This window comes from Alosa alosa, chromosome 17 (assembly GCF_017589495.1).
Source record: "Alosa alosa isolate M-15738 ecotype Scorff River chromosome 17, AALO_Geno_1.1, whole genome shotgun sequence".
Taxonomy (NCBI): domain Eukaryota; kingdom Metazoa; phylum Chordata; class Actinopteri; order Clupeiformes; family Clupeidae; genus Alosa; species Alosa alosa.
Window position 1 is genome coordinate 20,030,255 of NC_063205.1, and position 27,068 is coordinate 20,057,322.

General features: G+C 43.0%; 2 protein-coding genes across 3 annotated transcripts in view; one reads left to right on the top strand and one right to left on the bottom strand.

The window, feature by feature from the left end:
* Positions 1–13,853, bottom strand: part of LOC125310105 (chloride intracellular channel protein 4) — a 21,331-nt gene extending 7,478 nt beyond the window's left edge. The window contains exon 1 of the mRNA XM_048267260.1: positions 12,092–13,853. Coding sequence (XP_048123217.1) covers positions 12,092–13,255 — 1,164 coding nt within the window. The 5' untranslated portion in view covers positions 13,256–13,853. The remainder of the gene's footprint in view (positions 1–12,091) is intronic.
* A 2,502-nt stretch (positions 13,854–16,355) lies between these two features.
* rcan1b (regulator of calcineurin 1b) lies at positions 16,356–26,859 on the top strand. Of its 2 annotated transcripts, none has more exons than XM_048268848.1 (4): positions 16,356–16,997; positions 23,814–23,987; positions 24,917–25,076; positions 25,601–26,859. In XM_048268848.1, the coding sequence occupies exons 1-4, from the start codon at positions 16,884–16,886 to the stop codon at positions 25,792–25,794; spliced, it is 642 nt and encodes a 213-aa protein (XP_048124805.1). In that variant the 5' UTR covers positions 16,356–16,883; the 3' UTR covers positions 25,795–26,859. The 2 variants fall into 2 exon arrangements, with proteins under 2 accessions (XP_048124805.1, XP_048124807.1); XM_048268850.1 differs by lacking the exon at positions 16,356–16,997 and adding an exon at positions 22,754–23,415.
* The last annotated feature ends 209 nt before the right edge of the window (positions 26,860–27,068 follow it).

The following is a 27,068-nucleotide window of genomic DNA, read 5'->3' on the forward strand; positions in this document are numbered from 1 at the left end:
TATTTGCATTTTTGTCAGGAAACATTACACAGCACATAGTCTGCTGAATTCATGGACCTGATCTTAACAAAAATCCTCCACACCAGTTTATCTAGAAATACAAATCAGGTTGCATACCACTTCCCCTGTACTGTAGGTGCTTTTGTTGCATTATGTGTATAGAAAGATTGAGAATACACTGTGTGCACTGCAGCATGCATTTTCTTTGTGAGCAATAAATTACAATGCTAACACAATATAGAAGCAACACAATAACACCCAAAGTCACTGAGACTAATGTAGTTCTCTCCATTTCACAAATGTTTTTTAAGTATACAGTGAGCATGTATACTTCTCATCACATTTAAGTATATCACAGTGAGCATGTATACTTCTCATTACATTTCCATGGTCTTTACGGGAAGAATGGGAGGCCAGTTTTCTGATCAGAGTATTTTCTTAATTCTTCAAAATACTGATTTGGTACTCCAACCCTCTCTCTCTTCCCTCACTGAGCACACCGCATATGATACAAAGCTCACCTAATGACACCACAGAATGTCAGAGACTTTTTTCACATAATAGTCAAACAGCACGATATTACACATTGGGAAGTAGAGCAGTCACCATGTTAACGCGCAGTGTCACGCAGAAACAGAATAGAATGGCATGCTTTTTTGTAATGCATTATTATTTTCAAAAAGACAACATAGTATAGCTGCAATGTAGTCACAGATAGAAATTCCACAAATCGTGCTGTAAAATATGCAGACGTAATCTCCGGAAATACCTAGCCCCTAGCTAATTCAATACAATGCACCAAATCATATTAGTCTGGAGAGAGACCAGAACCAATCATATCATGCTTAAGGTAAGTCTTATCCAATCAAATGTCAGAAATTAATCTGGGTCAACTGGAACAATATATTGCATTTACAATACATGCATGTGCATTTTACATGATTTGGTGTATGGTGGTACGTGCATTGTTTGTGCTTTGTAATGTGTGTTGTGGTTGTCTATTGATGTTTTGTATGTGTGTATAATTATTGGTGTGGTGCCTATGTTTTCCATATGAATTGTACTGTATTGCACTATGGCAGTGGTCCCCAAACTACGGCCCGCCACCTCATTTTAGGTGGCACCCCAAAACATGTCCGTGGTATATAGAAATGTATCAATTAATAAAAATGTATCAATTAATTGTTAATAACTAACTAACTTCTATTCAAGTCATAATTCTGGAACTTTCTGGTATAATTATTTATATTTTTTATTCACTCGTTCAAATGTTCATACAGAGTTCACAATGTTCTCATCAGGTGAGTGAAAGTTAGAATGGTGGTCATTTCAGATGTTTCTGCCACCATCATAAAACTCATAGTTTGAGAACTTTAAATTATTTGTAGGATATTGCTTGTTCACAACTTGAGCTGTGTATGCAAAGTTCAGAGTTCAAAATATACTTTTGGGACTCCCTGCTTATAGTTTTGAGAATACTATTATTAGTATTATTTCATTCGAGCTACATTTTACACTGATATGGCATGATGGCAATATAAACACAGATAACAATGGTATTAAATTGCAATAGCCTATAGATTAAATGTAATCGAATTTTCAACTAAGGTAGACTGCCTTTGTTCACAGCGCTAAGCTATTTATGGTTACTGATATACTCCGAGTCTCTGGCCTATAGTGAGCTGGCCCTTGGAAGAAAAAGTTTGGGGACCACTGCACTATGGTATGTGTATTTTAGCTTATCTACAGATCACTTTGCATATTATTTTATATCATTTATATACATTTTATACACAGTAATAGCGCAACTAGGTAGTAAATTAGCAGCTACAAACTCTTTATGCAACACATCAGTTTCAGGTCTGTGTTGGAGCTATGTTAAACTGCATCAACAATATGAAATGAAATTCAAATAAAATACATCTTAGGATACAAATGACATTATAGAATTTAGACACTGAAACTTGTCATTAACATATAGTAACACGTGTGCATCCAATAAGAAAAGGTGTAGGGTATGTAGCCTACTTTGCCAGTATGGTTGAACATTCTTTTGAATGCTATTTCCATAAACCTCACAGATGTAACATATTGTGTGTGGATCAAGGGTGCCAAAACCCTTGTAAGTAGGTGAAGTAACCATCAGCCACAAAGGGGATGACACAAGGAAATCCCATTGAGATCACACGCAAAACACACAACTCACTGTGAGAGCCATTAACATGCTGACCGGCACGACTTCCACACATTGCCAGAGAAGTCAAGGAATCCATTACTATCCCATCCTATACTTGTAGGGTATGATAGTACCTCATGACATAAATACCTGTCTGAAGGCAGCTTGCTGTTCGAGTTTTGCCACTGAGAGGGTTGAAACCTGACTGCTCAACTTTCTTTTTGAGTCAGCACAGCTACAGAACTCGCCAATCAGTCCTGTACAGGATTTCTCCACAGCTGTCCTTAATACATGACTGTCCGTAATGACATGTGTCATAACTTGTCTGTCCCTTAAATCACATCCACAACACAGTAGATGCTTGATGCTCTGCAGTTCTAATTGGATGGCAGCTGAAGTCTGACTGACAACAAATGTAGTGGAAAATGGAAAAAAAGAAATGCCTTCATCTGAATTCACAAATTGGTCGCTCCTCAATAACATTGAAGTACACATCCTAAAGACTTTGAAACTGACTGTCCTTGTCTTTAAGAGGAGGGTATGAGGATAAAAATGGACTTTGTGGATATAATTATCTCTACAGCACACGTTTCTAAAACAACATATGTCAGTATCAAAGATTTTATTCATGTTTGAATGAACCCTTTCAGGAGAGTTCCATTATCAGCATCATAGTTGGCCCCACAAGACTTCCTTTTTAACATTCCATATGTTATCTTAATGCAGAGGAAGTAGATTGGGGCCCAAATAGAACGTTCAAGCATTGTTTTTGTTTACCTTGTTGAAAGGGTCCATAGGCAAGTGGAAGCATACTATGAAGGCCGCACATCCAGAAGTGTTTCAGCAGGTGCCGAATCAAAAAGGGCATACAAGTGAAAAAGTGAAAGACTTGCATACTGCCTTTGAACGACTCAACTTTTAATAGAAAAAAGACACAACGTTTCGATCTTACGATTTTCTTCAGGAATCTTAATGAATAGAATAGCACTGCCAGTATAAAAGCACAAAATGGCCTGATAATTAGGACAAGTGATGTCAATCAGGTATATTAGGCTATTAAGCAATTGGCATGAGTACGCCCATTTGAGGGCAGGGCAACACCAACATTGGCATACAAAGTACACCTACAGGTGAAGTTGATAATCATAGAGTCCCGCCTCTGAACACCAATAGACTAGGCATTACAATCAAAAACAAAGACAACAAATGTATACAAATGCAAAGTAAATACAAAGAAGACAAAAAGAATTACAACTAGATGTACCGCATAGCGGTACAAAATATGACCGCCGCTCAGTCCTGTACATCCGTTCCGCGAAAATAAATCACACTTCAATTTGTCTCCATATTTTACTCCATCCCCCACTCTTGAAACTTTTGTGTATGCTTGTTTGGCATGCCTGTGTGTGTGTAGCGGCTGCACAGAAAGTAGCCTACTGGTGCTGAAAAGGTGAATAGATTGTAGAATAGCCAAAGAAGATGTAGCATTGTTATAAAACCTTTAAAATCTCTAAACAATCACAAGTAGGGCAGTTCATCACAGTTCATCCATTGCAACTGGATTGATGAAAGGTCACTTACACCTGTAGGCTACATTGTATTTGGGAAAAGCAAAAGGTATCAGCATAATAATCTAATCTGAACTGCTGGTCATCCCAGCTAAACCTACCATACACCACGACATCAACATCAAATTTGACTCCCTGTCCGTTTCACCGACCAGGACTGCAAGAAATCTAGGAGTTGTTCTTGACAACCAACTAAACTTCTCGGATCATGTTGTCTCAGTCGCCCGGTCATGCCGTTTTGCACTCTACAACATACGGAAAATCAGGACTTACTTGACTCAAGATGCTACCCAACTTCTGGTTCAGGCAATAGTCATCTCACGACTCGACTACTGCAATGCCCTCCTGACAGGTCTCCCAGCCTGCGCAGTGAAACCACTTCAGATGATCCAGAACGCGGCGGCGCGCCTGATCTACAACCAACCCAAAAGGGCACATGTTACCCGCTGCTCATCCAGCTACACTGGCTACCTATGGCGGCCCGCATCAAATTCAAGTCTCTAAGCGCTTGCCTACAAAGTAGTCTCGGTTCTGCTCCCACCTACTTGAATGCCCTCATACAGACTTACACTACCTCCAGACCGCTGCGCTCCTCTGACGAGCGGCGTCTAGCTCTACCACCGGTGCGCTCAAGCCAATCCAAACTTTTCTCATCTGTTGTTCCTCGTTGGTGGAACACACTGCCAGTTCCTACAAGGGCAGGGACATCCTTTTCCACTTTCAAAAAACTCCTGAAGACCCAGCTCTTTAGAGAACATCTACTCTCATAGCAACACTTACAACAAGTCTTACTGATCCTAGCACTCACCAGCCGTTTTAAACTGACAAGTAACTGTTAAAAACAGTACTCACCGACGCACTTATTCTTACTGTACTCTAATGTTGTTTTTTAAACTGTCCTAAAATTGTGAGAATTGTTCTAAAACTTACTGTTTACCATGTTGTTAGTCGCTTTGGTTAAAAAGCGTCAGCCAAATGTAATGTAATGTAATGTAAAATGTAATAATGTTATTTATTTATTTATTTATTTATTTTTTATGTATTTTTAAACAAAAACATCTCTGTCAGTTCCATGCCGTTTTCAACAGATATCAAAAACAAAGGTCATTTTTGGATGGATGGATTTTTTGTGAATGTTTCTTCTTCTACATAAGATTTTAGTCATCTTGAGTTCATGTAATACTTTATTGTCAATGCACAAATTAAGTAACAGTAGTCTGAAACGTTATTGTTAATGCACAAATTAAGTAACAGTAGCCTAGTCTGAAACGAAATGCTGTTTTACATCTAACCAGTGGTGCAAATAACTGACATGTCCAAATGGGCCTTGATGAAATGCATTAGCTAGACTGTTCATATACACATTTTAACGGGCCAAAGTTGAAGAGCTTTTGTCCATTATTGTTAGTGCAAATATAGGCTGATTCATGTTCCCTTGCATTGTTTAACTGAGGCCCATGGCTAGTCTGGCTTTCATCAGACCAAGCTCAATCTTTTAAGAAATCAAAAAAATAAATAGCCCGGGCAGATCAGGCTGGGTTCACCCACCCTAGTCCATAGGCACCCGATATTGTTTAATTTTTCGATTGAGATATACACGCTCTGGCTATTCTAAATGCAAAAATGCATCAGGGAGTTATGACAAAACGGTAACTAACAAACTAGATCCTAATAGAAAGCTGTTAGCTTCCTAAGCTACAGGTAGGATTATAAGGTAGGCCTATTTACAACATAAATTGTCAATAGGCTATGCTGGCGACACAAATAAAATCTCCTTTGGAAACCAATGGCTTACGCCTTACAGTATCAAAGCGGACTTAAACTGTCATATATGGCGAAAAGTTGTAATAACATTCACGCAGCTCCATGAGTCAAGGAAAGCTGTGAATGAAGTAGCCACTTCTAAATGGGACCCACTACACAGTAGCTTAAGGTGTGTTGCTAAAGCAGCCATAATGAAATGAAGGTGTCATTGTTTGGATACTTCACACCGCGTGCTTTTTAATTTCACAGACTACAACTACCAAGCTGTAATCAAAGCACATCGATTCCCCTCTCACACCCTGCACGCACTTAAAACAAAATAAACAGGCGTTTCAGTCTCCGCATGTATAGGCAAAACTGTATCAGACCCGGTGTAACGTTGGTAAATCTTCCATTGCACAGAATGATTTTGTAGCACGTGCAATAAATGACAGTCGAAAGATACAAACAGTGCTGCTATACATTTGCTTGGTATAACCGCATTTATAGTTTTCTACAAATGCAATAAATCAAATGCCTCCATCCCTCAACCAACGCTAACGGTAACATTACCTAGGTCCTTATTGATATTACAAATTTAACGTCCCTGCAGTAAAAACCAAGCATGTCCGATAAACATCCTCAGATTTATTTCGGCTTCAAGAAGAAATGGGAATTACACTTCATGTGAACATCGTCCTATCCTTATTAGATGTTCGCTGCGGTAAATTACAGTCCTTGTATGAAGCGTCCATTGTTTTTTCCAACCCACTTTTAACTTCCAACAAAATGACGTCTCACTGCAACGATGCGCCATCTAGTGGACAAACGACTACTTCTCGCCAATACTGAAAATGCAGCCATGATGATGATGATGAATATTTATTTTGGCTTTCTTTTAATCCCCGGGGACGAAATGAAATTTTTCAGTAAAAGTCTAGTGGGGCTACATACCCACCAAATTTCATGTACCCCGGTGGTTCGGTGTCCCGGGTATCAATGACCAAAAATTCAGGGAGTAGATGACGGGAAAAAATCTTGAATTGTGTGCTTGTGTGCGTGTACAAATTTATGTTTATGTGTGTGTGTGTGTGTGTGTGTGTGTGTGTGTGTGTGTGCGTGCGTGTGTGTTTGCCTGCGTATGTGTGTTTGTGCATGTGCATGCATGCGTACATATGTCTACTGTGTGAGTATGTGTCATACGTATGATTACTGTAAATGTATGTGTGTGCGCGGTGTATCTGTTTATGCACATGTGTGCACATGGAATGGGTTAACATGACCCCTGGAGGCAAACATACGGAAAAAATTGGTCATCCTAGGCCCTACAGTTCTCAAGATATTCACAGAGAACTGTGTCTGCCCTACCCTCCTTTCGGGGTCCAGTCCAGCTGGGGCTACAGATCAAAAGCGAAGAATGACGGTTCCATGCTATCCATGTGGGGTACATGCCCACCAAGTTTTGTGTACCCGGTCTTTCAGTGTCCGGGAATCCTTGTTGGTGTGCGTCACTAAATGTACACATAAATTATTTTATTGTAAGGCCCCCATGAACGAAAGTACACAAAACTTGGCATGCATTAGGAGGGTGTCATAATGATCCTACACTTTTAATTTCGTGCAGTTTTGACCTTGTCAGCCAAAAGATATTGTGATGAAAACACCTAATTTTTTGCTTTTTTAATTTTTTAACTAGGTGGCGCTATACATGAAATAAGTGGTAATGGGATGGGTTGACATGCCCCTTAAGACCAACATACATAAAAGGTGGACCTCCTAGGCCCCACGGTTCTCGAGATATTCACAGAAAACTGTCTCCGGCCACCTACAGGCCAGTTGGTGTATAGTAACATAAATTAATTTATTGTGTGGCCCCCATGAACGGAATTCCACAAAACTTGGTGTGCATACAGAGGGTGTCATAATGATCCTACACTTCCAATTTCGTGCAGTTTTGACTATGTTAGGTCACAGATACCTTCAATTACAACACCTCATTTTGACTTTTTTGTGTTTAACTAGGTGGCGCTATACATGAAATGAGTGGTTATGGAACAGGTTGACATGGCCCCTTGAGATCAACATACAAAAAAAATGGTCCTCCTAAACCCTACGGTTTTCGAGATATTCACAGAAAACTGTGTCTGCCCTACCCCTCCTTCGGGGTCCAGTCCAGCGGGGGCTACAGATCAAAACAAAAACGATGGTTCCATGCTATCCATGTGGGGTTACATGCCCACCAAGTTTCGCGGTACCCGGTCTTTCAGTGTCCCGGAATCATTGACGGAAATTTGGGCATCGAAAAAAAAAAAAAAAAAAAAATCTGACTAAACCTATATGACCGGCCGCTTTGCTTTGCGGCCGGTCATAAAAAGGTTTTAGGTCAAAATCTAGATTAAGGCCCTTGGGTGATAAGGTGTTGAGAGAAAAGATATAAAATGCTTCTCTTCTCAAAAGGATGTTATTAATGTCCCCTCCCCTTCTAGGGGCTTTTACATGTTCAATTCCAATATATCGCAGTGTGGATAGATTATGTTTCCCAGAATTAAAATGTACAGCTACAGGATTTTTTATATCATTTGTGCGTATACTACTTCTGTGTTCAGAAATTCGAGTTTTCAGACAACGTGTTGTTTTACCTATGTATGCCAATCCACAAGGACATTTAATCATGTAGATTACATTTTAAGTGTTACAAGAAATTATGCCCTTAATATCAATTTTTTTCCCAGAGTGTGGATGGGTATAGTAGTGACATTTAAATGTAAAACCACATTGTGCACAATTTCCACACTTGTAGTTACCAGATGGAATACAGTAGTAGATAAGAAGTGGGAGGGTTGTTCGGGTGGCAAATCCGCTCTAACAATTTGATCTCGTATGTTAGGAGCACGTTTGTACACAATGCGTGGAGGATCGTTAAATGCTACTTTAAGGTTGGGGTCAGATTTTAAGATATGCCAATGTTGTTGAACAATGTCTTTAATCGAGTTTCCCAACGGGGAGTACTGTATAACACATAGAGGCCCTCCACTATCAGACTTAGTTCTCCTCTTATTGAGGCAATCACTTTGGTTAACATTTTTAAATTGTTCAACTGCATTTTGAACCCAATCTTCTTGATACTGCCTTTCCCTGAATCTTTCCACCATATCATTACTGTGTTTGGCATAAGAGTCCTCTGAGCAACAGATATGACGTATCCTGTTGAATTGACTGATTGGAAGGCTTCTTTTGAGAGCAGTTGGGTGGAGACTTTTGCCATGCAGGATAGTATTCCTATCTGTTGGTTTTCTGTATAGATCTGTAGATAGTTTGTTTTGTTCTTTAACGATCAAAATGTCTAGAAAATTAATTTGTCGATAGTCATAATTCACTGTGAATTTAAGATGACTACTACTAACATTAAGAAAGTTGACAAAATATAATAATTTGTTTAGGGTGCCAGACCACAAAAGAAATATATCGTCAATGTACCTTCGCCAAAGGCCGATGTGTTGAAAAAAATAATTGTGTGACGTATTGAAAACAAACTCATGCTCAAAGAAACCAACATATAAAGAAGCATAATTGGGGGCCATGGTGCTACCCGTAGCGGTCCCCTTTACCTGTAGATAATGTGCATCTTTATACATAAACATGTTCTAAGTGAGCACCAAATGAACAAGTTCTTTAATGCAAGAGATGCTAGGTTTAATATCCATATGAAAAGGTCGTAAATAGAAATCAACTGCCTCAATACCTCCCTCGTGTGGTATATTAGTATACAATGATTCTACATCAAGTGTAACTAATAGCATATTTTCTACAGGGAAATCAATAGATTTTAGGATATTGACCATGGCCCAGTTTCCCGATAACGACGGAGACACGCTCTTAAGAGGGTTTTCTACGATTCATCTTACGATCGTTCGTTTGGTTTTTCCGACTGTTTCCCGAACATGCTCGTAGCGTGAACGAGCGTGCACTGCTCTTAAGATGCTCTTAAGGGGAGCTGTCCACGTTAATAGTTCTGAAATATCCTCTGATTTGATGGTGATGTCAGGTGACTGCACATCACAGCTATAAACCTACCGTTTAAACTTGGATCTACACATTAATTCACATCAATACGAAAATAGAAACACTTTGACATCTGCATGTAAGCATCCCAAGTAGGTTATATACCACACACAGACATAAATAATTGTAAGATTGTTGTTAATAATTGTTAAGATTAGATTGTTGCATCATGCAATACTTTTTCGCTGTGTCACTTAAGAACACGTTTGAAGATAAGAAAGAAGTCGAGTAAGAAAGTGAGGAAATGTGTAGGCTTAGATTTTGATGCAGTAGGCCTACAGACTAAACCACATGTTCCTTTCTCTGCTTGTACCCTTATAGGCCTAATAAAATATAGCCCTCACTTAGCAAAGATAATGGCAAACTATTCTGGCAACGTCTCGTTTCATAACTTGATTGCATTTTTGTCCGCTTTTCATCACATTATTATGACCATTAAATAGGCTATGCTATTTTGCACGCTAAAATCTGATTCATCACAGGTAAACACAATAAAGAATGGGAAGGTAAATTGTATAATGTATTCTAAGTTGTAATTCCTCTGTATGTCCTGTTGGTGACCTCAGTGAGTACTGTTAAGACGCTCTTAGCCGGTAACGAGAACTCTGGAGCACTCGTAGATCTACGAGTATTTTCACGACGCTCTTTAAGCTACGATGGTTTCGGGAAACAGTCGGCAAATCTTAAGACGTTCGTAAGAGGGACTTTACGACGCTCTTATGCTTTCGGGGAACTGGGCCCATGTCGATAGTGTCTCGTACAAATGAAGGCAAAGTAGTAACATGTGGTTTTAAAATATAATCAACATATGTAGATATTTTCTCTGTTAAAGAACCAATATCAGATATGATGGGTCTACCCGGTGGTTGTTCTAAATTTTTATGTATTTTAGGCAGAGTGTATATCACTGATGTAATTGGAAAATCTATTTTCATGAAATCATACTCTTTTTTGGTGATATCACCACTTTCCAAAAAGCTGGATAAGATGTTATGAATGCATTTTTTAAATTTCTCAGTGGGATCTGATTTGAGTTTCTGATAAATTCTGATGAATAGGCAAGTGGACATCAAGTTTTCAGACTTGAAAATCTCTCTACTACAGAAACAATGACAGTGATGTAAAAAGAAGGAATGCATACCGTCTCCAACCAAACTCAAAATCTAAACAAAACAAATCATTCACACTTAGGTTTTGTTTCCTCTAATACAGGCCAGCTTATGTCACTAATTTATAACATGTCAGGACCCAGGACCACACCAGGCCCAGGATCATGTTATTTCCTTATTTCCGGAACCTCCGTATATTTCTAATATCAATTCCAGCTCTTTAAGTAAAAATGAAAAAAAAAAAAATCCAAAATATTGTCTCCAATTGTTGTATTTGCTTGTCGCACAGAAAAGCAATCTTCACCTGCCAGACATGTGAGTAGCCACCACGAGGGCTTAAGTACTTTACCTTTGACCCCCTTGTGTTCCTGCAAACACATAGAGTTATTTTTGATCATGGGAAAAAGCACACGTCCCACAATCCCACCTGACTGTCAGCACAGTGGTCAAGAGGTTTATGACCAGTTGCTATTCAAAATTTCTGAGAATAATCTCTCTCTCACATTAGACAGAACACTGAGCATTTTAGCGTTTTTGCTAAACATAGGTATTGATCATATCAGTGACTTTCAGAAAAGTTCAGATGAATCCCTGAAATCCTTTTTCCTGTGAGAAGACTGCTTTCTTCCAAACTAAATGGGTGGTAGAGCTAACCATATTCAACTGAAAATCTTGAACACATTTGCATCACATGACCTTTCAGGTACAAAGATGATCTTCTGCTATAGTGATAAAGCTCATGGTGCCTCCCATCTCTTTTATTTTACTTTCACTAAGAGGTGTACAACTGTTTTTCTTGGTTTTGACTTTTGTTTTTATTGTGGTGACGGTTAATGTATGTTTGTGCTAGTTTTGTTTATATTCTAAAACTTACAAACAAGTTAATCACAAAAAAATGGTGTCTCCCATCAAAGAGGATGGGCTTACCTCCTCTTAACTACCTGACCAATTGACCAGACCAGATATCCCTGTGTCCAGACAGTAAGACAATTAGCTGCTAAAACACTAATGTGGGTGACTGAATTAGAGACTTCATGTCCTCCTGCTTGACACGCTAATGCTAATAAAGCTATTGATGCTACTGTTCTTGTTAGCATGATGGGGAATGAGAAACCATATAAAGTCCTTTAAAATAGGACAGCCATACATCAAGATAAACTCTCCCCACCTTCAACAATGACACTGCCAACACTTCCTGAGGATTAAATGACTCACAGACAGAGATAACATCCATTTAGTGGTCACTGACCCATGTGGTCCCTAACACTATTAGTAGCATGACTCACACACTGGAGGGCTCAGGATTGTTCTCATGACATACTTCTTTAAAAAGTTAGCATTTAAAATACATTGCTGCAGCACCACTTTTTGGTCCACTCACAAACACACACACAAAGGGACACAAGCAGTTGTGGTGGTGGGTGTATGCTTACCTTGACATAGAGGGAGATCTCATAGTCCTGGGAATCAGAACTTGCGCTTGAGTCTTGCTCATCCTCCTGAGGTAAAGGGCTCTCCATCCTCACTGCCTTCTTGGGGGCCTCCTTTTTTTTCTCTGTTTGGCTCTTCTCGTCCTTTTCGTTGTCTTTCCCCTTCTCTTTCTCCTTCTCTATCAGGTTTTGATTAGCCTCCTTTCTCTTTGGTCTCTGGGTCGGCCTTCTGATGGTCAGCACGGCAATCTCTGGCCCAGGCAACCCGTTCTCAAATCTGACCTGCTTATCTCTGAAGGGGATTCTAGTGGTGGTGGTGGTGGCAGTAGAAGTCACGGGTGATGGAGGAGCCGTTGGTGCTGGTGCTGCCGGTGGTGGGGGTGGTGCTGGTGTTGCTAGGGGTGGTGGTGGTGGTGGCGTTGCTAGGGGGGGTGGTGGTGTTGGAGCTGGAGCCTCTGCTACTGCTGCTGGAGAGGTAGCTGTTACGGTTCCTTCACCTGAGGCGTCTTTGCGCTCCTGTTCCTCCGACTTGCGTCTTGCACGCACCCACGAGGGCACGGTGTCTTCCTGTGGCGTCTCCGTCACCCGGCTCCTCCTCCTCGACTCGTCTCTTGCCTTTAGGATGGCTTTCTTCAGCTCGTCTATCTTCCTCCTCCCCTCCTCCTCGGGTGCCGCAGTGGGCTGCTTGTCAGCGGCCTGCACTGGCTCTTCCTTCCTGTCGGCACCTCCCTCCGCAGTTGCCTGCTCGACTGTCACGACCGTGATTGGCTGCCGTGTTCCCTCTCTGCTCCATCCCTCCTGCGCTGCCTCCTCCCTCTCTGCAGGGGCAGGCTCATCCCGGGTAACCTCTTTAGGCTCTTCCACCACCTGCTGTCCTCCCTCTACCGACGCCGGCAAATCCACCGGACTGACACGCTTTGGCTCTGCGTCCCTACCCGCCCCCTCTGCTAAAGCTCCTGCCTGATCCTCTTCAGTAGTAGTAGCCGGTGGCTGCTGCTCTGACTGCGGCTGCCCAGATAATGAGATCTCCGTGCGCACCTCTTCCTCTTTCACACGCTCTTCCTTGGACACTTCCTCCTCCATCGTCTGCACAGGCATCTCCTCTGGTGTCTTGATAGTCTCTCCCTTCTCAACACTCTGCATGGGTTCATCATCAGTTGTCTTCATTTTGTCCTCACCCTCCCCTACACCCTCCACCGGCTCTTCTTTCGACGTCTGTGCAGATTCCACATCCACTACTCTCTCTACAGGTTCACTTTCAGCTGTCTGTACCACTACCTCCTGCTCTACCTCCCCCACCTCTACACTCTCCACCGGCTCTTTCTTTGACGTCTGTGCAGATTCCACATCCTCTACTCTCCCTACAGGCTCAGTTTCAGCTTCCTGCTCAACCTCTTCCAGCTCTACACCCTCCTCCAGTAACTCAAGTCCTATATCCTCACTCTCTGCTGTCACAGCTTCTGCATCTTGCTGTTCTGTATCCGTTTTCTCAGTGGTGGGCTCTGGTGGTGGTGATGTGGAGACTGGTGGTGGTGTGGTAGCGATGGTTCCCTCTGGTTCATGTGCATCTGACGTTTCCAGCTGTTCTGTCACTCCTGGAGCTGTGTCAGTGTCAGGCACCGCTGGTTCTTGCACATCTGGTGCTGGCAGCGGTGCTGGAGTGGGTTCAGGCACCTCTGGTTCCTCAGCATCAGGATGCTGTGGTGGCACTGTTCCATCTGTCTCGGGGCTGCTCTCCTCCACGCTCTCCTGTATTTCCTCCCCACTTTCAACCTGAAACATCTCTGTTGTCTCAACAGCCATGTCAGACTCATCCTTCTCTGACTCCTCTGTAGCTGCCACATGTTCTGGCCCACATTCGTCATCTTTACCAGTAGGCTCTGTGGCCTCTAGGCCTGTAGTTGTCCTGCTCTCTGGCGGAGGGATTACCTCTGTTTCTGCTGGCTGCACAACATCAACCTGTGCCTGTACCTTGTCATTGGTCAATCCTGTTGGCTGCGTTTGTGCCGCTTGCAGTTCGCTCGCTGCCAACTCTTCAACAATGGCTGCAGTTGATTGCTCGTGTGCCCCCTTAACCTCTTGATCCTGCACGGTATCCTGCATTGCTTCCATATGCTCAACAACATAAGATTTAACCTGCTCCACTTCCTGAACTTTTTCTTCACATTTCTCTACCAGCTCAGTGACTGTGTAGACAGTACTTGCCTCGCTTTTAGATCCTTGAATTTCAGCCGTCTTGATCTCCTCCTTTTCTTCTTCCTTATTCTGTTCATCTGCATGTGGTTCAGACTTTTTTTCCTCCACCTCCTTCTTCAAGGGCTGTTCAGTGGCTTCTTCCAACCCATCATGTGGCTGCTGCTGCTCCAGTTCAACTCTCGCTTCTTGCTCACATAAAGCATCCTGTTCAGCTGTGGGCTCTGGTTCTTGTATTGACTCCGGCTCTCTGGCTGGTTGTGGTTGCGGTGATGGTTCTGGTTCTCCTGTCTGTTCTGGGGGAGCCTTTTCAGGTGTTTCTGTGGGCTCTTCGGCGCTGGGCTGTTTATCTCGATCCAGGTGTCCTGCTCCCTCTACCTCTGTTGAGGCACTCTCTTTATCATCCTCCTCGGTTTCTTTGTCCGGCTTGTCCGACTCGTTCACTCTCTCCTGTGGGCCCATAGCAGCTGGGATTCCATTGATGGAGTTCGAATCTCCTCCAGCCATGTCTTCACCCATCATTCCAATGTCCTCATCCACTTCCTCAGCCAATTCCACTTCCTCCTCTTCTTCCTCTTCCTCACCACCATTCCGGAGCTTGTCCATTTCCGAAGTCGATCCCCCTGCCTCTTGGATCAGTGCGCCGTTCGTTGAGAACTCTGAGCCGGAGATTGAAGGCGCTGTTTCGCTTTTAGCTTGCGCCATGTTGAAAGAGAGGATACAGTACACCAGTAAGTGAGAAAAACAAACACACACTGCGAAGCACTGGGAGCTGTGTTCAACAAGAGGACAGCCCAGCACAGCACTGAGATGCTTAACACTCCTGTTGCTGCTATTCAACTCTTAACTGCCCTGGTGCCTCACAAGCCAAGATGTAACTGGTTGTTCTCTCCCTCCCTCTCTCTGCCACCCTCATCACCCCCCTCCCCTCTTCTCTGGAGGATTATGGTGAATTTTGGACCCTGATCCCCACATGACTTGCCTTGATAAATCCACTCCAGGGGGGAGGAGGTTCCTAGGCCTGGGCTGATCGCTTTAAAGATCAAGGCACGCCTTCCAATTCACCCTCTAGCCCCAAGAGTCACCCTCTACTGCCCATGCGTCAATCTCTTTGCCCCTCCCTCTCTGCCTTTCTCGCCTGATCTATCTACCATCAATCTATCAATCAATCAATCAATCAATCTATCTATCTATCTATCTATCTTTATATCTATCTATCTATCTATCTATCTGTTTGTCCTTTAAATAAGAACATAATGTTAAATTTAAATCATCCAACAATAAAAGTTTTCTTTTAAATTACTAACAGCAAGTCGCTTTTCAGTTGTATTTCTTCTCCATTAAATTGCTATAAAACATGTTTTATTGTTGTTGTTGTCTTTTTTCCCTTGAGTATGGCTTTTTTTTCATAAGAGTCCAGCATTAGAAAAACTCAATAATTTGAATGGTGTTTTGATGAGATACTAGCATTAGAAAAATGCAGGCACAGAGATTACAGATCTATCTTGACCTGTCAGTTATTGAATGGTTTATGGGCCAATAACAAATAAATAAGTAATACATAAGTAATAACTGGTATATAGCCTGTTCAGCCTAAGATGATTATCTCCTTACTCTCAGTTTTTGTTGTTGGTGTTTTTTTTTCTCTCATGTCTTTTTCTCATCGCTCTCATCTAAAGTGTGCATGCACTGAGAGAATATACACATACTCCATCATCATTGCATCATCTCACATGCATGAGTAAGAAAGTGAGAGAAAAGGAGAACAATCATTCAGACACACTTGGACAGACACACCCTGAATAAAGAGGAATACACCCTTTATTTTAGATATAATAGACATCATTCATATCATATGTTTATGTAATATTTTTGCTGTGATTATCAGAAGGAATATATTCAGGGTGTTGGGGTAGGAGTGGGGGGCAGAATTTAATGTAAGGGATTTATCATGGGATAGGCCTACTTGGGGCTCACCAGTACTTCGGAAGAATCTTTGGCCTATCAGAAGCACAATATGTTGACTGACAGTGATGTGTGTTTAGACAGCTTTTCGCCGAAAGGGGGCATCATATGGCAACATAGCCCAGTAACAGCTCTGCATCTCTGGCCCTTTTTTTATACAGGCTGGATGTTGTAATGCCAGGTGCGATTGCGATAGACTAAGCTCGAGTTTTTTAGACATATTCCGCAAACCTGCAAGATCAAGCTGCTCTGCACTGACAGTAGGCTACCGTGCGCTTTGACAGCTAACTGGCAGCGGAAACCGCGGAAACAGGAATAGCAAGCCACCAGCTGCTCCGTGTCTGACACCGCCTGTCAAAACAAAAACGTCATCTTCTGGAGGCAACCATACAGTATTGCTGTAGCCTACCTTGTCGCGGGACAAGTATTGTCCCATCACAAACGGGTTGACCTTATTTAGTCTACTTCGCGGTGACCGGCATGCTACTGCTGGTCTTAGCTGTCCCGCGTCAGCAGCTGTCCTGTTGCGTAGGTTCGGTGATGGCAACTAACTCCCGGCTGTAATCATTATTTAATCAGCTTGTTTATACGTTCGAGAGTGGGGCAGCATCAAGGAGTGATTGTTTGTTCGCCAGTAATGCAGCAGTCGGAAAACAGCGCAGGGGAGGCTGCGGTAGAGCTTACCGACCTTCCCAACGCGCTTATCGCATGTAAAGTACTGGAGGATGTCTTCAATGACGACCAATTGAAGGTAAATAAACGACATCGTAAGCAGAAAAAACAATGTCATGATCATGCTCCCGATGAATGCAGCAGTGGTGATAATGTTTTGCGAATATATTTCGCTCTGATCTAGCCTAAGAACTAGGCTACTTCGGTCTGCATTAGAGCCCGTTAACTATCATGAGGAGGGGCATTCTCGAGTAGCCAAACGACTCGGTATCTTCAGTGATCTAGTGCAGCTGTCGAATGAATGAAATTACATGTAAGCTAGCCTATATCTGAAGCTTCCATTTTTCTCGAGGATGCCTAACCTAAGCTAACGTCGTATATCATACTATCTACATTTACGCACCCATACTGGATGTGGCCTGTCTCAGTAGTAATTGGCCAAGATGCGACCTGTTTGCGCTCTCCTGGTCCTGGCAAGGCTGGCCTGTAACCACGGCAGCACATGTATCACTCTCAATCCAGTGCCTTTACGGAACAATCACCAAAGCAAAACATTATTTGGCTTACAAAAGGTAAACACACACCGGCATGGAAAACGGCCCTCACATATAACTCCGAGCGTGGGATGGAAAATGTCCTCATTTCGGAAATATGTGGTCCAGTAGGCCCAACTCAGTGCGCAAGCATGGCAGGGCAGGGGATCGCTGAAATGGCACGGCTTTTTATACTTTAGCAGAGAGACCATGCAGTCGAACCGCACAGCCCATAGAAACTTTTTTTTACCTCCATCTGTAGTAGGCGGTAGCCTACATGACAGTGCAGGGTAAAATATCCCATGTTTACATTGCAAGTTTTCAAGAGGTCAAAGGTTGTCAGTGGTCTGTGAATGGCCTTGTGAAGTTTTGCACAGTTAAGTTTAGATTAGAATAGTAATTTCTATGTCATCACTGTGACACTTGCCGGCATGTAGACCACCTATCTTTACAGTTCTTCCAGGGTTAAATATATTATTGTATTTTAAGCATACGTTATGGCTCATGTAGATCAGTTCAGCAGAGGGGCAAGGACCAGTGTTAGAAAAAAATGGCCGTCCTATTATACATAGGCTCAACTGGCACAATGGAAAATTTTACTGCAGTAACAAAAGAACAGTGTCAGGAAGAGGGTCAATTAAGAGTGACTCAAAGTGCTAGTGACACATAACAAAGTGTGTGTGTGTGTGTGGTGCTGTTACACCTGCTCAGTTTCTGTGGTGTTTGTGTGCAGGGTCATTCTTGCCCGGTGAGACTGAGTAACTGATCTGAGTTTTGTCCACTGTCCAGTGTCCACTGACATCACTGTGTTATATATTAGGTTGCTGGCTGTAGTGGAGAAAACCTGTTTTGTTCTCATACAATATTCAGTTTGGAGTCTGCTTAAAAATTGCAGCTCTCCCTTTGACAGGGGAAGCAAGGTTTTAAGGGCTGTTCACACCAAAAACCATAACTATAACAATAACAAAACAAAAAAAAATATGAAAAATAATAGTCATGACAATATCGGCACATAAACTGTAACAGTAATGACATGAAGAGCAATACCATTGAGAATCACTTTCAGAGCCATTTTGAGAACAATAAAAAGCTGACAGTCAATCAGAATCCATCAAATTTTATAGCCATCACATTCATCAACAAGAGGAGAGACTTTCCTTGTTGTTGGTTAGTGTGGACGCGTTAAAGTTATAATCATCTTATCGTTTCTGGTGGGAATGGCCCTTTAGGATTTCTTTCCAAATGTGATGTACAGTAGGGTGCGTCCATGGAGTGCAAAGCATCTTCTCAAGTCTCTCTCCCATGTCAAATGAAATATGTTGGTCTCAAAATCCAAAAAAGGTCTATATGGGGTAAAGTGCTCAATTGCTCTAAAACTTATTGTTAGCCTACTTATACTGAGTTAGTCACCTGCAAAAGATGTATAGACATCTATGTAACTTGCCATCTTTCAACAGTCTTAAGAAAAAATAGCCTGGATACCAGACTCTCTGATTTAGGAAAAGAAATCGAGCGGAAGTACAAAAAATCCTCTATGCTCTGTTTTTTTACAAGAGAGGTGGCCATATGCATTATATACTGTATATATATATAGAGAGATATCTAAAAAGTGAAGGAATATATAGTGTATATATGGATGAGTATATATTATACATATATATTTACATGTACACACATATATGTATAATATATACTCATCAATATATATGTGCTCCTTACACATTAAAAATGTGTCTCTCTCACTTTTTAGATCTCTCTCTCTCTCCCTCTCTCAATCTCAGTAAATGTTTCCCATTTTCCACTTCCTTCATATCTGTAACTCATTCTGCCACTCAAAAGGCCACTCACGCTGCTCATTCATGCTCATGTTTGGTCTCGTAGCCCCTAAAGTCTGACCATGTCAAATGGCAAGGCAGCGTGCTGCGTTTGTTTCCTGCCAGGCTGGCACCCGCTCCCTCTCCCTGGAGCCTTAATCTCCTCTCCTCACGACGCCCCAGCCATGGAAAAGCAAGTCATGCATGACTCTGTGTACATAACATTCTTCTGAGTAGTCATGCATTTGGCGAGGCCTTTTCATTTTTTTCCCCTCTTTTCTTTTTCAACTCGCTCTCTCTCTTTTTTTTCCATCAGCCAAGCTGGCCGGGTTAGGGCACCCAGGAGCGAGTGGCCTGCCTCCAAGCCAACCCAGCTGGACGCAAGGGTCAAGTTACTATAGAATGGGTATGCGCCGGTCTCAATAAGTTGTTCATTCAACCCTACTCAGGACCCCGTTTCCTGTTCCAAAAGCCTCCTGCTGGTTGGCCACACTGCCAAGGCCCCTTAGTGGAAGGGCTTGATATACATAGAAAAATAGATTACGTCAAGAGCAGGCCAGGGGTGTACAGAAAGCATTTTTCTTATTCCTCACTCTAAACAGACATACAAGAACTGCCATCATAAACAATGCAAATGGTTCTCACCAGTCAAAAACATTAAATAGAGCACTGTTAATTAATGCTAAACTGTGACTCAAGAACCTCTGTACCTGTACACAATGGAAATGTTTTTTACATGGCCACAGATAGGATCCTCTTGGAGGGGATAATGAACTTGTGGCGCTAGACCGGGTGTCTTTATTACAAGGTTTTACCTAGTATTACACTTGTGATGTCATGCCTGAGGCTTGATTACAAAGACAGTGTTGTGCTGGATTGAAATGAGAGGTTTAATAGGAGATTGAATGTGGTTTTGCAAGCATGGCTGAGATTCCTGAATACAATGGACACAGACACAAGTCAGAGCATTGCTTTGTGAAATGGGTGATTTACCTGAACAATTCGTCATTGCCTAATACCTACATGCACTTTGCAACATTCACAGCACAACATTGTCAAGTCACAGATATGCTGCCGCATGTATTTGACCTCAGGGTGTGAAGCATAGTGCTTTGGTGCTTTCACACCCATTGCATGTCTCTCAGTGTGGAATTACATGACAAGTGATAAGTCATATTGATGACACATTGTCATATGATCATGACACCGACCAGGGGCAACAGAGGACTCCCGCACTGCATTCCAGTGCACCAATGAATGAACGCATTATAGTTACAAAGGCAATAGAGTTGAGCACTTGGGAGATCCTGGTAGTGGGATCCTATCTGTGTAATCTGCACTCTGAGAAAGGAAGATGGTCAAAGGCGCACAGCGAGGAGGGCTGGCCATTTATTACCATTCTCAAGTAACTCTACACCCAAGGCCTGGTTACCAAACGGAAAATATTACCAGCGTCAGTTGCTCTGTGGCTCAAACAGAAACCTGCTTTGCAGTGCATCCCTGAACAGGATGTGTGTGTGTGTGTCTGTGTGTGTGTTTTTATGGCACCATTTCAAGGGAGATAGAAATTGAGAGCATGTGTGTTAATGCACTACAGGATTGTAAACATTGTTGACAAATGTGTGTGTGTGTGTGTGTGTGTGTGTGTGCTTGTACATTTCTCCATACCTGTGCGTCCCATTTTTTTGAGTCTTCCAATATCAAACCTCTGTGTGTGTTTGTGTGTTTGTGTGTGTGTGTGTGTGTGTGTGTGTGTGTGTGTGTGAGTGTACAGTGTCTGCATGTTCCCTATGCTGCTTTGCCATGCTGTGGAGAGGTGAGAGCCATGCTTGACTACAATAAGGGCCAACCGTGTTTGTTTCTCCATGCACAGATAGACAAGTGTGGCTCAGCCTCAGTCCTCGCTGTACTCCAAGAGAGTGTGTGTGTGCTGGGTTAGCACTGTTATGTAATGAAGTACTTCAGCCACAGTGTGTGTGTGTGTGTGTGTGTGTGTATGTCCTCTGCTGGTAGGTAGGTAGCGCCAGTTCTGCAGCTCACCCTTGAGAATCTGTAGGCAATTTATTTGTCTTTGGCAGTCAGTCTTTTTGGTTTTAACACTGACATTGAATGTAACCTGCAGATTATACTTTGAAATGAAATTGGTAAAGCCCAAAATTAATGTATATAATCTAGGCTATGTGTGTGCGTGTGTCAACCATATACAGTACATATATAGTGAGTGTTTGTGTGTGTTTGTGTGTCTGTGTGTGTGTGTGTGTGTGTGCGTGAGTGTGAGTGTGTGTGTGTGTGTGTTTTTGCGTGTGTGTGTTTTTGCGCGAGTGTGTGTGTGTGTGTGCATGCATGTTTGTGTGCTCATGTTCTGTTTGTGTGTGTGTGTGTGTGCGTGTATATTTGTGTGCTCATGTTCTGTGTGTGTGTGTGTGTGTGTGTGTGTGTGTGTGTGTGTGTGTGTATGTTTGTCAGGAGGTTAAATATCTGCAGAGCTGCCGTGTCTGTCTTCCTCTCCTCCTCTCCTCTGTCCACCCTGCTTTGCATAACACACCTGTGTTTCCCTGCCTGCATTTTTCCACCTCCTTATTTTGGTTTCATATTTCCATATTTCCATCCTCTCATCAATGGGGGGAAGGGCAGGGAAAGGAGGAGGGCTCCAAGCACTGGCACTGTCCTCAGAGACACACACTCACATTGAACACACACACACACACACACACACACACACACACACACACACGACTGTGGCATAAGCACTGTAAATACACAGTTATTGTCCATCATGTCTGTGTGTATGTGTTTGTTTGTGTGTGTGTGTGTGTGTGTGAGAGAGAGAGAGAGAGAGAGAGAGAGCGATAAAGAGTGAGAGTGTGTCTGTGTGTGTGAGTGAGAGAGAGAGTTTTAGGGGCTTATCAGTGCTCTGCTTTGTCAGTGTCCTACTGAGAGCTCTATGGCATCTCTGGTAGGAGGTGGAACTCGCACGTCATCACCTGACAAAAATACACCTGAGCGCACCGCTCAAACCTATTCATACCCTACCTAGTCACTCCGCACCCACCCAATGAGGCCAGGAGAAGGAGAGAGAGAGACCGAGAGAGAGACCGAGAGAGAGAGAGAGAGAGATATAAGGAGACGGGCAGTGATAATATGTATGAGCTCAGGGAGTTATAGGACAAAGCAGGCCATAAATCATTAGCCAACCGAACACAAGCCAAACCGTGGTCAGAGGATGAGAATGTGAGAGCAAGGAATAGGACAGAACAATTGACCGACATAGAGAGTATAGGAAAGAACGAGAGTAAGAGAGAGAGCGAGAGAGAGAGAGAGAGAGAGAAGCAGAGCAGGACAGTGCGAGAGAGAGAGAGGGTGAGAGAGAGGAGGAGAGATTAACAGGTGGACAGCCAGGCTTTCAGAGGGTGATGTCATTAGTTTCCAGTCCCTTTGCTTTCTGTGTGAACGAGGGATTAGTCAGCTCAAGAGGGAGAGGGGGAGGGGGAGAGCGAGAGCAGCACAAGAGTTGGAAGGTAAAAAGACACACCTCCCATGCCCTGAGAATGTACGAATGAGTGTGTGTGTGTGTGTGTGTGTGTGTGTGTGTGTGTGTGTACGAGAGAGAGATCAAGAAAGGAGTGAAGGGGCGGGACTGGCCTCTGTCTACCCTCATATAAGTAGCAGGGCAAACATAGAGCCTCCCTATTTAGCAGACAAGAGTGAAATCTCAAGAGAGGACTGTGTGTGTGTGTGTTCAACACCTACTTATACTTGTTTGAATTCTTGGGACCTGTTTTATGACTGGATAAGGTGGATGACAGACTGGATCTCTGGAAAAAAGAGAAAGCTTTTTTTTTGTTAACGTTGCACTGTGAACGACAGTTGGATTGCACGTCTTAGTGTTACTTCTTTGTGTGTTTATTTGACTCTGGCACTCACATGCTTAAAAGGACTCAGTAAACGAAGAACGGACTTAAAGAATAATATTTTTTTCCCTCAGTTCTACTGATCATTTGTTAAAGTCCACTCCACAGCTTTGATTTCATTGGTTGGTGCCATCCTGCTTTTTTTCCCCATCATGCATTTGAAAATGACAAAGTGTAATCGGTTCTGCCTGGTAGCGGCACTGGTGGATCAGGATGTGTTCAGTCAACCTGAAGTCCGGGTAAGGACCAGTAGTCTCCATAGCAGTGGAAAAAAGGGCCTGTGGTGTCTGTACACAATACAGCTTTTAGGATTGGATCTGTCCTTTGTGGTCGCGGCGGCAATTATTCCATAATGGCAACGCAACCACCACTTACATAATTCAGATTCCATCCAAAGTGCTGTAAATATTTAGTCTGATATCAGGAAGATTTGATCTGGATTGTTTGTACAACCAACAGCCTTGTTTGGTGGTGACATTTGTAGAGGTCAACCACCTGTGAAGATTCTCTGAAGAGTCTTGAAGGTGTACAGAGTCAGTGATATTCAGCCATAGATTTCTAATTTTGTTCTTAATTCCTTTCCAAATGTGTGGTTGGTGTGTTTGTGTGTGTGTGTGTGTGTGTTATGGATCTTCAGGCTCGGTTTGAAGCCGTGTTCCTGGCCTTCGATGCCGGCACAACGTTCCAGTTCTTCAAGAGTTTCCGGCGCGTGCGCATCAACTTCACGGATGCCCTCGCCGCGGCTGAGGCTCGCGAGAAGCTGCACAAGACTGACTTCAACGGCAAAGAGATGCGCCTGTACTTTGCACAGGTGAGGACCCCTTAAACTGATTAGAAAGTAACACACACACACAAACACACACACCCAATTATATTCGGTGAAAATGTCTTACTGGTTATTGAAATATTCACTACACATAGCAATGTGTGTGACTGTGGACACAGTTTTTCATGCTTATAGCCCAAGCACACACACTCAGGCACACACCTACACATTGTCATTTCATGCAAAACCCCCAAGAGGATCTTGCTTAATTCGCCTTATTCGTGAAACCCGATTTTCATCTTTTGTCCATCGTCTTTACCTTATAACTGAGTGCAACTAGAATATTTCTATATATTTCTTTTGAAATGTTGACAATGTTGTACTCTATATGGATATTCTATAACTGTCAGAAAAAGTAATCAACGCAGCTTCGGCCTGAAGTATAAAACCGATTTTTTGAATTCTGAAGTGTCTTGGCGACGCCCTTTTTTGGCTCAGGGTTACCATGGTTAGAGCTCTCAATTTCACAGCTCATTTACCTCAGGTTTTGCGCTTCATGAAGTCATTAATACTCCTGGAGGATACAAATGATGTGCTTTTCTGGACCTCTCTCTTTCTCACCCTATCTATCTTCTTGTGTATAAAATGGTTCCTCGTGTACAGTACATTCTACTTTCATTGTCATTCTGTCTCTTCTGTGGCCTTCTCTGTGTTGTTCTTCTTTCCTGTCCCTTCTTCACCTCTCACATTCTCTATTCTACTTTGCCAAATGCTTTTTGACTAAGACTTATTACTGCTTTACTATGTTTCCCACTCTCTCTCAATATATATATATATATCTTTCCCTCTCACACTCTTTCCCTGCGCACGTAGATATGCTGGTTTGACTTCACTAGAACTAGTGGTCCTTACTGTATTTCTTAATGCCTCTCTTCATCCTGTGTGTGTGTGTGTGTGTGTGTGTGTGTCTGCAGTCGGTCCACATTGGCAGCCCCAGCCTGCAGCCTCCCAAGCCGGACAAGCAGTTCCTCATCTCCCCTCCGGCGTCCCCTCCGGTGGGCTGGCAGCAGACGCCCGACGCCCAGCCGCTTATCAACTACGATCTGCTGCGTGCCGTCTCCAAACTGGGGCCAGGTACGTTAACGTGCTCACAGACAGATAGCAACATCTTTACGCTCCCACTGAACGCAGACTTGTGTGTGACAGGCCCCAGACAGATTCACAGGGCACAGAGCACAGAAAGGGGAGTTTGACATGTACGCTCAAAATTCTCTCTTACTCAATCCCTCATTTCATGACTCACTCACTTACTCATACAATTGCTAATTCATTCATTACTCACTCACTCACCCACTCACTCACTCAATTACTCACTCACTCATTCACTCACTCACTCACTCACTCAATTATTCACTCTCTCAATTACTCATTCACACTATATCTCTCTCTCTTTATCACACACACACACACACACACACACACACACACACACACACACACACACACACACACACACACAGGCAAGTACATGACATTCTCAGCAGTCACATGTGAATTAACAATGCTTGGCAACCCTCATGTGTCCCCAGCGGTCACACCTGTGCAGACACAGGCCCCCGTTCTCACCTTCCTCTCCCCCTCTCCTCTCTCTCCTGTAGGGGAGCAGTACGAGCTCCACACCGGCACACCCACCACCCCCAGCGTGATCGTCCACGTGTGCGAGACCGAGGAGGACAGCTCGGAGGGCGAGGCCGACGGCGGAGCGGACGGTGGCGAGGGGGGCAAGCAGCGCGCGCGCCCCAAGATCATCCAGACCCGCCGCCCAGACTTCGCCCCCGCCGTCACGCAGTGAGCCGCCCCGGCGTCAAGGTCCAGAGTTTTTTCAAAAGCCTGTGGCGGCGGTGGTCGCCATGAAGCTGCTGTCTCTCTATTTGTCATCCCAAGCACCAGGGGGCGCTGGGTGGGGGGGGGGGGGAGTCTGCCCCCCACACACATCACAGCCAGAGACGCCAGCAGCAACTCCTCATCCGAAAATACACTTTTCCTCTCTCCCACTCCCCATCTCCCTCTAGCATACGCAGAGGACCGGAGATCCGTCGCATCTGGGATATGGTCATAACATTGTAAACTGTTTTGTTTGTTTTTCTAAAAAAAATCACAGCAGATATTGTGTCTCTTTTTTTTTCTTTTTTGTCTTTTGCTCTGTTTGTGATCCAGGACAACTGTGAGACGGAGGAAGATGGACTGTACTAGCTGTTTTGTGTGGGGCTTTGACGCCTCCATCTCCTGTGCTGAATACAGCTCTGCCCCTTCCAGACAGGTGTGTGAGAGCAGTTGTGTTAACCGCTGTAAAATACTGTGTCTTTTGTGTCCAGTGGATGATTGTGTCTTGCATTGTACAGCCTCTCAAGGTTATGGGGGAGGTTCTTTTTTCCGTATTTGCCACTATGATCTTTGTGTCGTCTGTAATGTAAAACAAACATACAAACAAACAAACAAAAACTTTTATCATCTCTGACTCAAACGTAGCTCTGTGTCGTCATCTCCAAAAGGGTCTGACCAGTTATGTCCTGTCGAGATTACCGCAGACATGTATGAGTCTAACCGCATGGTGCACTTTAAGAGGGAAGCCTTAACCTATACTACGCTACTTAGACAACTCAGACTAGCTAGAACTGCGCACAATTAGATAGGAGATGAGTAGGTGATTCATTATGACTTGTCATACCAAACCTGGAAGGAGGACGGTAGGATATTTGACAACGTTGAGTTAATTTACACAAGTGGGTTCATTTTACATAAGTGGTAAGAAAAACATTATGTAGCTCTTTTTGATGTGCTAGGAAATCCATTTTGAATAAAGATATCTTGCTCGTAAGCACTGGATTTCAACCTAAATAAAATTATCTATACCAAAGAATGTGTTGTGAAGTTGATTTTCTTTAATTGTGCAGAATACAAAATGAATGCCTACAGTCTACAATCTATTAAGACAGTGTTAAGTATACACATTTAAATCAAGCCTTTTAGAAACCAGATTTAGATAGATATGAAACACAATGCAGTATTGCAATGTTTTTTATCCTAGTTTCTTTCAACTCAACTGTGAAAGAGGCCTGACATAAC

What these genes read in the sequence shown, in the direction of transcription:
- rcan1b (XM_048268848.1), top strand. Translation starts at nt 16,884, where the DNA reads ATGCAGCAGTCGGAAAACAGCGCAGGGGAGGCTGCGGTAGAGCTTACC. An exon ending in TCAATGACGACCAATTGAAG is followed by an intron (nt 16,998 to 23,813) that starts GTAAATAAACGA and finishes ATGGATCTTCAG; the next exon opens with GCTCGGTTTGAAGCCGTGTT. An exon ending in CGTCTCCAAACTGGGGCCAG is followed by an intron (nt 25,077 to 25,600) that starts GTACGTTAACGT and finishes TCTCTCCTGTAG; the next exon opens with GGGAGCAGTACGAGCTCCAC.